The sequence below is a fragment of the Artemia franciscana genome, chromosome 4 (assembly GCF_032884065.1).
Source record: "Artemia franciscana chromosome 4, ASM3288406v1, whole genome shotgun sequence".
Lineage (NCBI taxonomy): Eukaryota > Metazoa > Arthropoda > Branchiopoda > Anostraca > Artemiidae > Artemia > Artemia franciscana.
This window is the reverse complement of record NC_088866.1, coordinates 54,920,039-54,930,237: the sequence shown is the minus strand read 5'-3', so window position 1 is coordinate 54,930,237 and position 10,199 is coordinate 54,920,039. Positions and strand designations below refer to the sequence as shown.

At 34.4% G+C, this 10,199-nt stretch overlaps 2 protein-coding genes across 4 annotated transcripts in view; one reads left to right on the top strand and one right to left on the bottom strand.

The window, feature by feature from the left end:
- Window positions 1-4,400, top strand: part of LOC136026611 (uncharacterized) — a 65,826-nt gene extending 61,426 nt beyond the window's left edge. For all 3 annotated transcript variants that reach the window (XM_065703334.1, XM_065703336.1, XM_065703335.1), the window contains exon 9: window positions 1,119-4,400. In XM_065703334.1, coding sequence (XP_065559406.1) covers window positions 1,119-1,271 — 153 coding nt within the window. In that variant the 3' untranslated portion in view covers window positions 1,272-4,400. The remainder of the gene's footprint in view (window positions 1-1,118) is intronic.
- A 2,270-nt stretch (window positions 4,401-6,670) lies between these two features.
- LOC136026610 (glycine receptor subunit alpha-3-like) overlaps window positions 6,671-10,199 on the bottom strand; it is a 131,338-nt gene continuing 127,809 nt past the window's right edge. Inside the window, exons 9-10 of the mRNA XM_065703333.1 lie at window positions 9,684-9,804; window positions 6,671-8,488 (exon numbers count right to left, since the gene is read on the bottom strand). Coding sequence (XP_065559405.1) covers window positions 8,306-8,488; window positions 9,684-9,804 — 304 coding nt within the window. The 3' untranslated portion in view covers window positions 6,671-8,305. The remainder of the gene's footprint in view (window positions 8,489-9,683; window positions 9,805-10,199) is intronic.

Sequence of the window (10,199 nt, the reverse complement as noted above, 5' to 3'; positions counted from 1 at the left end):
AAAGGATTGAAACACCGTAAGGACCATCATTAGGAAAATAGATAGGAATGTATTTTGCAGGCTGTAGTGTGTAGTGCTGTAATGTAGGGCTGTATTTTAGGTTAATCTGTTCAAGACTGTCAAAGGATTTAAGGACCATAAGAACCACCATGAGAAGAGTAGGTAGGCATGTATCTTGTGGACGTAAATATGTCACAGCCTGAACATTTTCTTGATCGAGAAAATTAAGACCAGGAACATGACAACAATCCTTAAAAACAATTTTTGGGCTTATGGTCGTCTAAGAGATGCCAAAGGCGACTTTTGGTGAGTAAAATTGTAGGAACTCACTCAGTAAATGCATAGTAAAACAGTGCTCGTCTTTTAGATGGGTAAATACCTTATACTGTATATCACGCAAGGCTTTAAATGAAAGGTATGACGTGTCAGATTAGGCTTAAATGAAACTATAGAAAATAGCTGTAGTCAGGGTGAAATGAAGGAGTATTCGCAAATGTAGCCCCAAGTGGCTTATCTCTGTGACAAGTTTGTGTTATTAGCTCATTGTTCTTAGTAGTAGAACTGATATTACATAAATAAAAGTATCTTGTGCATTTGCAGTTTCTTTCTATATTCTTTCTTTTTTCCTTGTGCTTAGCTTTTTGACTAGAAAATACGTTCAATCATGGGTATAGTCGCTAACTATATTCAAGCTTGGTAAGTGAAACCCACACTGAGTAAACATTTTAAGTATGCAGGAGGCCTAAGGACAGTTACTAAGAACTCATAAGGTAGCTGCTCTACCATAATTGCACTTCACAGCTTCAAATCTCTCTCTCTCTCTCTTTCTCTGTCTCTCTCTCTCTCTCTCTCTCTCTCTCTCTCTCTCTCTCTCTCTCTCTCTCTCTCTCTCTCTCTCTCTCTCTCTCTCTCTCTCTCTCTCTCTCTCTCTCTCTCTCTCTCTCCCTCTCTCCCTCTCTTTTCTTTTCTTTCTCTCCCTGTCTCTTGCTCTTTTTTTCTTCAGTATTTTTTTCTTCCATTCTTTCTTGCAAATTTTGAACCCCTTATAAAGGATAGTGTGTCCCTCATTAAAGGCAGGATACAAGCTGAATGATTAATATCTTGAATATATTTTCTAGAGGCGAGAACTGCCAGATGGTACTTTGATAACCACCTTTTCGGATGGAAGAAAGGAAACCCGTTTCCCTAATGGAAAAGTTAAAGTTGTCGATTCGTGTGGTGAGGTGCTGTTAGATACGAGAATAGCTGAAAGTACTTCATGTTCAAAATAGTAATTTAAAAATTTTGTTTTCTAGTCGTCTTGAGTGCATAATCTACCCCCAAGAAAAATAGTGTATCCTTTTTCAGTGTTTAGTTAAATCCATTTATCTAGTTGGCTTCTTGACCTTTGGCTCTCCTCAAAATGTTAAATTGTCTGTATAATTTTCCTGACTATGCTTTTTTCTGATGTTTGATATTCCATTTCCTCCAATATTCCTGTATTTTACATTAAGTGCCTAATTAGAGTATCTACTGTACCAATCGATAACTTAAAGGCTACTAAACTTCTTCTTTTGGGTCAGTTACTATTGAAGAAGCAATACGGGGAGTGTCCATCTTCAAAGCGGGAGCCCTAAAAACTCGATGTGTCAACTTGTAGTGTTTTGTTTTTGATGGCCAATTTAACTCTGGTTTTCGAATGCTTTAAAGAATTTTATGATGGCACAATAGTGCAAGGATATTTCTGGTGGGGGGTGGGTGGTACTACCTACCCTAATCTTCCTACCTTTGTTCTCTTGTGTCTGGCAGCTTTTTTAAACAGTACAACAATAAATTCAAGGTAAATGGAAGCAAAAAAAATAATCTGAAAGGCCATATATTTTTATCTTCTAATCTTCTTTTGCTACTGAGAAAGGGTTTAGTTGGCTTGAACGTATGTTACAATCAGAGCCATGCGTAAGAATTTTGTTTAAAACAAAGTCTTTTTTTGGGATGAGGGTCAACTAAAATATCCATTTTATTTTTAATTGTTGAAGTAAATGGAAAGCGTCTGTTTCTGTTTAATTTTCTATGTTTTGGTAAAAATTGTTGAAGGTGTAAAGCAGGAAAAAACTCTTCCATTGGAAGGGTTTCGTTTGAAGGGACTATTTTGTTTGCAACGAAACGAGTTAATTTTTAACGTCTAGATTTCTTGAGTTTATTAAAATTAAGTACAAATGTATTATATAGTAGTCTAGTTTGTCCTGATGTAGGAAATTTTTGTTAGCCTTTTTTTGAAATGTTAGTGCACTCCAATCTGAATTAAGATTTAAGACAGTTGCTGAATTAAGATTTATCAATCTTAATTCATGCGCTAGTATTACCCTTCTTTTTTTTAAGTTCAATGCTTTCAGGCGAGGGATTCTTTTAATGTTAAACCTAGTTTTTTCGAAAGAATTTAATCTAATCTTAGGCTTGTGTCAAGTTTGCCTTTATGAATAGGGTTGAACCCATAAGTGTTTTCCTTTACTCAAAGATCTTTTATAACGTTTTTGTTCGCTGGGGAGAGGGGGGGGGGGGAACTTTAATTATGAAACTTTATGTTGTTGGCCGGGAGTTGCTTGACAATATGTGAACGACGAAGTTCATTCTTATTTTGAAATTATAGGAAGAGCATACAATTTACTTCAGTGCATGTGCAAATATTTTGTCCATTTTATCATTAATATACCACTATTTTATTTATGCGGATGTCCTACTTTGTTGGTAAAGTAAAATTAATCAATTAAAATTGTGATTCTCAGAATTTTAGGGACCTGGTCAAAATCTATACCCCTCTACTACATGCATACATGTAGGAAAGGGGTAAGGTAGTTACAAATTCCGTTCAGAAATCGTGTTAGGTTGCCACAAAAATGGGATATTCGGCTTTTTTTGTGTTACACCAACTTCTATGGGCGTTGTGTCTATATACAACGGAGGGGGGGGGGGGGGTATAAATGAGAATAAAGACATATGATCAGGAAGTTAATTCTAATTATGAAGAAAATTCCAAGAGACCGTCAGTTAATGAAAGGTGGGATTTAAGACCCACCTTACCAAAGGTGGGATTTAAGACCCACCAAAGGTGGGATTCCGACTCATAAAAATGTGACAGAATTGAACATAAATTTTTGATGCATTTTTTAATTTTTTTAACACCCTCCCTGAAAATAAAATCTTGGATGCATTCTTGCCTCGTCATCCCCATTTACTCGTAATTTAGACAACTTAGTCTTCTTAATATAAACTTTAAGGTCTCTTCTTGCACCCTGAACTCTCAGAATTTCCAAAATCTCATTCATTTTGGTAAAAAAAAATTATCTGGGGTACTAAAATCACCTGCTTAATCTTTATCTGGAAGAGCTTTACCACCCTATTTCATAACATTTTCTCCCATGGCCTTGGTATATTTCTTGGGACAAAGTTCATAACACAACCCTGCTTAACTTTTTCTACACCAGACCAACTACTATATTCACTTTCTGCCGTAATCGCAGCAATATCATTCTCGTGCATAGCATTAAACAGCTAAACGACCTATGTAGTATCCCATGCTAGGATAGGACCTTTAGTAAAGCCTTTCTATCAGCTGAGTAGATTGTTCATAGTCTATAAACTGAAAATTCAAGGGGTCTGAAGATTGAAATCTGACGTCTCTCAATTATTGCCAGTTCCTCATTTTGCTATTATTTTGTTTTAAGGTACTTGTATGATAAACCCCCTACCGCTCAAGTTGTTCATTCATTGACGCATTATAGAACTGTTTTTTTTTTTTCGCTAGTTTCTTTCAGCTTAGTGTGAGACAAAACAAAGAGAAGCGATAGAATAGATGGAAAATATGTAATTTGGGCTATGTACTTAAACGTTATGGGTGGGATAAGGGGTGCTGGTAAAGCATTTGGACAGTGTGAAGCTAGAAAACAATTCTTACTACATAATATATGCAGAATAATTGCACCTAACACATTAGGCATGTAGGCCCACTATACTTTATCCCCACCCCAATGTGCAATATATAGCCCAAATTTGTTTCTAATGTATTATTTTTTATCTTACTTTGGTATATTTCATCATGATTGAGCGTCAAAGAAACATATTAGAAATATATTAAGTAGGGGGTATATCATACAAGTACCTGTTTTAACTTGAAAAAATTATATTTGTAAGGGGTCATAATACAAAAATTTGAGCTAGAGAATTGAACTGGTTCACAAGTGTTTATTTATTTTGTGCTTATGATTTTATATGACCTGTGATGTCTATTCTTTTACCGATTCTAATTCAAGTAGATTTGAATTACTTCAGGTTATATTGCTTTCATTGTATATTTCGTTAATTTTAATTTTTGACAAGTTAAAATCCTTTTGTTAGCTTGATTACGGAATAGAAGTTTTAACATATCTCGTTGGCTCTATTTTGCCATATGAAGTTGAGGCATTTATAATTTTTTTTTAAGCTTTGCTAAAAATCTACAATTGGGGATTTTGTTAATAAATGGAAATAAATTACTGAAAGCAACTTTCAAAACACAATTTCGGGACGTCCGGGACGTCCCGGACGTCAGTGTTTTTAAGACTTGTTATTCTATATACAGATTATAATTTGTATTGTATGTAACTCAACCCTCGAAAATTACAAATGGGAGCTGGATTTTGCCATGCAACTCTCTTCGTCGCTGAAAAGAAAATCCAAGCACTAACTCAGAAAGTATGGGTAACATTAAGGGTATGACATATTAACATGGGTATCATTAAGTGTGGGAACTGTCGCTACTGTCGACAGAAACTATCAATGCCATCCAGCATGTGGTGACAATTGGTATTTTTTCAAGCTGTATAATTATTTTTCTGGCAGGAAATGAGATCAGATACTTGTTACTACTTAAATTTTACCAGTTATACGAATTAACTTAATTATTATTTTTATTACACTAAGAAATGCCAAGTGTCCCAAACGCTAGATGGTGTCGATAGTTTTTTCGTCGACGATAGCCCCAGGTTGCCCTTTGATAATTTACCTATACTGTTTTAACTGATTTATGAAGGGGGTTGCCACGATTATAGTTAAATATTAGGAGAATTTTCATATGAGACACATAAATAAGAATGTGAGGAAGTGGGGTCAAGATCCAACCTCCAAACCTTTGGTGGTTACTAGCGGGAACTATCATAGCCTCCTGCACACCAGAAAGAGCCAGTGAACTGTGATGACTTATATTTTTAAATATCACAGCTAACCTGAAAGTCCCATGGACACAATCCTCTTCGCTGCTTCTTTTTAGTGTGGCTCCTCATTATTTTAATGTAGCTTCTTCTTCAGGCTCCCGTTTCCGTTTAATGTATCTTTATCTACAAAAGTATCTTGGCATAAATCAAATTCTCAAGTTTTATACCGACAAAAGAAAAACTGAACATAAATATATGAAACCCAGTGATGCCCAACTGGCAAGCATAGGTGAAGTCTAAAATACCAACAAAAGGAAAACTGATCATAAATGTACGAAACCCAGTGATGCACAACTGGTAAGCATAGGTGAGGTCTCATATACCAACAAAAGGAAAACTGAACAAAAGTATATGAAATCCAGTGATGCACAACTGGTAAGCATAGGTGAGGTCTCACATACCAACAAAAAGAAAACTGAACAAAAGTATAAGAAACCCAGTGATGCAAAACCGGCAAGCATAGGTGAGGTCTAACATACCAGCAAAAAGAAAACTGAACATAGATATATGAAACCCTGTGATGCACAACCGGTAAGCATAGGTGAGGTCTAACATATTTGTTTTGACTGTAAAACTTTTTCCTGCAACCTTTCTAAGAATATTAGAAGTATTCTATTGGAAATATTTCCTTGGTGTGATTTGACAACTTGGCCTCTCGCGCAATTTTAATTAAATTGCTTGATTGTGGTATTTGATTTTGCAAGACCAATTCAGTCAGAGAAAAATTCAGTAATATTTTTACCGATGCATTGATCATTCTCCGTTAACAGATGAAGGCGAAATTTTGTGTTTCAGTTATGTTGATCTGTTTGCACCTTAAATTTAAAACATTTCGATCATAAGAAATTTTGTAAAACTTGAAATCGTAATAACTTTAGTAAATTTTGAAGTCAACCGAAAAAATAAGCCAAATTTGTTTTTAGGGATTTTTCTACCCTCGAGTCTCAGCCATCTCAAATCCTTTTTATGGTCTAGTATTTGAGATATTTATGGCTCTACATCCGATATCAGACAGTATGTTTGGTTTCAGTTAAAATTTTTTGCCCCCTCTAAAAAAAAACTATAAATGTGGGTCTTGAAAGTAGATTAATGAAATTCCAATATACTTGCACAACTCCTTGATGCTTTTCAATGGATTGGTTATGTCAACATTTTTGAACAACGCTATTTTAGCCCTTTGTATAAAATTTTTCGTTTTACAATCATGTTTCTGAACCAGGTCTTGACAGCAGATTACTGGAATTCCAATATATTTTGCACAACTTTCTTATGCTTTTCAATGGATTGGTTTTCTCATATATGTTACTGCAGACAAGGAGTTGAAATGTCAAATATTTGTATACCTGACAGACTGAACTCGCTAGTATACTTTTATCGAAATTCGATGCCCCGTTTCCCTGTTATTTTGTAAAACGAAGCAGACGGTCTTTTGGAAACAAATGTTTGCCTGCCGATTTTTTTTTTAAAGGAAGAAATTACATAAAAAATTATATTTTCTACTTCAAAATCAATGTATACCTGTAAGTCGTTCTTTATCTCTGTAAATGAAACACATATTCTTCCCAGGAATATTAAATTCAACTTCCAACTATGAACTATAAACTTCCAGCTATAAAGTTCACAATCAATTTTTATACAAAGTCAAAATCTATGGCGCTATCTCTTTGTTACTTAAAAATAAGCGGCAACTAAAATCTTATTCAATATTTTATTGTTCAATTTGGCAGGAAAAATGTAGATTAAAGAAGAACAAGTAAAAAAGAAAATGTAAACTACAAAAAAACTAATACAACCCTTGAATGTAAAGTTATCTTTAAGCCTTGTTGGTTTAAGCCTTGCGGAAAACTTTTATAGAGAACTGATGACGGCTGAAACCTCATTATTGCTGGAAAGAGAAGACGTCATCACTGCTTCAGGGCGTAAATTTAAGGTTGTACCTCATTTTAAGGTTGTACCTCATTGGTTACTGAGTACCTCATTTGGCACGTGGTAATAAAATATAACATTCAAGTTCGCAATTTCCTGCATCAAACTGACTAGCTTAATTTCAACTTACAGTTTTTTTTTTTCCAACATGCTCTGAAAGGCTTGTAACATATGTTGACACTATAACCCATATAAGTTCAGTAACTAAAAAAAGAAAAAAGAAAAAAAATGGTTTTAGCCTTGTCAGTAGACCTTATTGGTTACCAAGTACCTCAGCAAAGCTCGGTAATATAATAGGGAATTGGACTATTTCCCACAACAAATCATCGAATTCGGTTTCAGTTCTAGCAGGGTTTTTAATCAATTTCAGTAAGAAGTTCAACATATCGGAAGATTTAGGAGGGAGATGTAGTCCGTTCTAAATAAAGAGTACTTTATATCCTCATTAGCCTTGCCATATTCTATAGTTTATATTTCTTCGATGTTTAATATTTTACTTCATATATTACGTTTTTTTTTTAATTTTGTTGTTCAATTCGGCCGAAAGACAAAGAAGATTTTATGGAAGAAAAAAAAGTTAAAGAAAAAAAATTGATAAAACCTCTGATATGAAGTTGCGTTTCAGTCCCCTTGGTACTAACTTCGATTGTCAAGCACCTCGTTAAGAAAGTAAAAACTGTTGAACTCGGCACTTTCCCCTAATAAACCGACTACTCTACGCTTGCTCGTTCTCGACCCCTATTCGTTCAAAGCTTCACATTTTAAAGGGGTCTTAACCAGTTCTAGCTGATTCAATGCATATACCAATAGCGAAATCTTTTTCAAAACATGACACACATTTTATAGCGCGTAATTATTGCGTAATATGCTCTGAGCAAATACTTCTGAGCCATAGTTTAAGTTGCTACTGACTTTTCCATCGGAAACATTTGTCATTGCGCGTGCGCGTAGGCGGGGTCATGAATCATGTGTGGTTTTAAATCTGTGTCAAAAATTTCAATAAAGAGCATAGGACTTTTTGCTACTGTGTATTACATTTACTGTGGTTCAATATGTCGAGAAAGGGAGATAATCCATTCTTAAGAGAGTTAAGATTTTTAGACACGTTCAAACGATATTTGTAACATATATTAACACTGTGACCAAACATAGGTTCAATAACTATACATGGATAATGGCAAAAACACAAGCCAATAAGTCAGATTTAGGAAAAAGAACGAAAGCGGGAAAAAGTATCTAGAAAAGCGATCGACGTTTAATGCTCGCATTCGTGCTATTTGAGCTGGTGTTGGGCCAGGAGGTCTTGGAGGCTGGCCAGTTAGCATCCGTGCAGTTTCCTAGAATAAAAAGAAAATAGATTAAATTTTGTTCAATGGTTTACTTTATTTGAGACCTGTTTTGTCTTTCTAATGAACTTAAAAAGTTTTGTTCTTCGAACGAAAAAAAATTGTGTGGTTGAGCTTAGGTTGAACGTTCAAGCTAAAAAAATAACACTAATAATTCTCTTACGACACGAGGCTACCCAAAGTCGATACACCTACGCCTGCTCGTTCTGTCCTCTTTTTTTTTAATTCTAACTTATGGCCTCTTCTGTTTTTTTTATTCTCCCTTATGACCTTTTATATTTTTTAATTCTCACTTATGACCTCTTACGACGTCTTATGTCTTTTTTAATTATGACCTCTTATGTTTTTTAATTCTCACTTGTGACCTCTTCCTGTTCCACTCAGCAGCGACTTGTTTATCTCTTGGCACAAGATGGACGTTTAAAAAACACTTTAAACATCTTTCTTTGTTTTTCTTTTTTTTTCTTAGCAAAATACATGTGCTATTGTGGTAAACGTGGTCCAGACGTATCACGGTTATTTTAAAAACAAAGATCCCGGCGGGGTGCACCTGGCACTTGTCGATAAATCACATCAGTCCACTTTTTTTTAAAAGAAAAAAGACACTAAATAATAATTTGTTGCACCCCCCTCTTTAGTTCGTATTTTAAGGCTTCCCTTTCTTTACATTCCTTTGTTTTCATACGATCTATAACTTAAATACTTCTTATACAACCCCTTCTCTTCTCTATCAAGTATAAAGCTTTTTCACTAATATTCCTAGCTGCAGTCTCAACTTTTTTCCCCGAGACACCATCACAAACTTCACAAATTGTTTTTCTAAAATTATTCCAACCATCATCCACATCGTCAAATTTTAAGCTCTCAAGGTTAGCATTCAACTGTTCCTGGAAAGCCTATCTCAAATTCTCATCTTTGAGTTCTATTTTTTTTTTTTTAGAACAAATAGATAAAATGAAATAATATAGTAATACAACAAAATAATGAAATAATAATATAAATTATTTTTGAACTTTAAATCACTTAGAAAGGATTCGAATCGGAAAAGGCACTTTACAATTAAAATTACCATGGCAAAAAACTTTTGATTGGGTGTATTTCATCCTCCTTTATTCTATATTTTCAGAAATAATATAAATTATACTTGATATATTCAATAAAATAATATAATAAAATAGAATAATACCTTTGCTGCTAGATCAAACACCTTATCTGGCTTAGGAGGCTCCGGCGGGGGTTTAGGTCCGTCGGAATCACCTAGAAGAATATTTACAAGCATGTACTCCATGAGTGCCATGAAGACGAACCTGAAAAATAAAAGTAAGAACTAGTGAGAAATCCCATTCATATTTTGATATCACTTGTACTATAGATTAAAAGGCTGTAAAGCAGTTTTTATTATTTATTTGAAAATTACTTAATAAAAGAAACGAAAGGAGGACATAACAGGTTAACATATAGAGCAGAGAAACAAAATAAAGAAACAGAATTGAATGTTTACTCATTTTTCATTTCTTTACCGAACAATTAATACAAGTAGGGTAATAAAAAGACGGAATTTGTAGTAGAAAAACCAGGATTTTGGCTTTCAAAACATTCTGCTGGTTTTTTTGGAGGGGATACTCTTATAGCCCTGATTTATTTATTAATATAGGATTTTATGACAACTCTCCAGTACGCTGGTAATATCTAATCTGGTTTA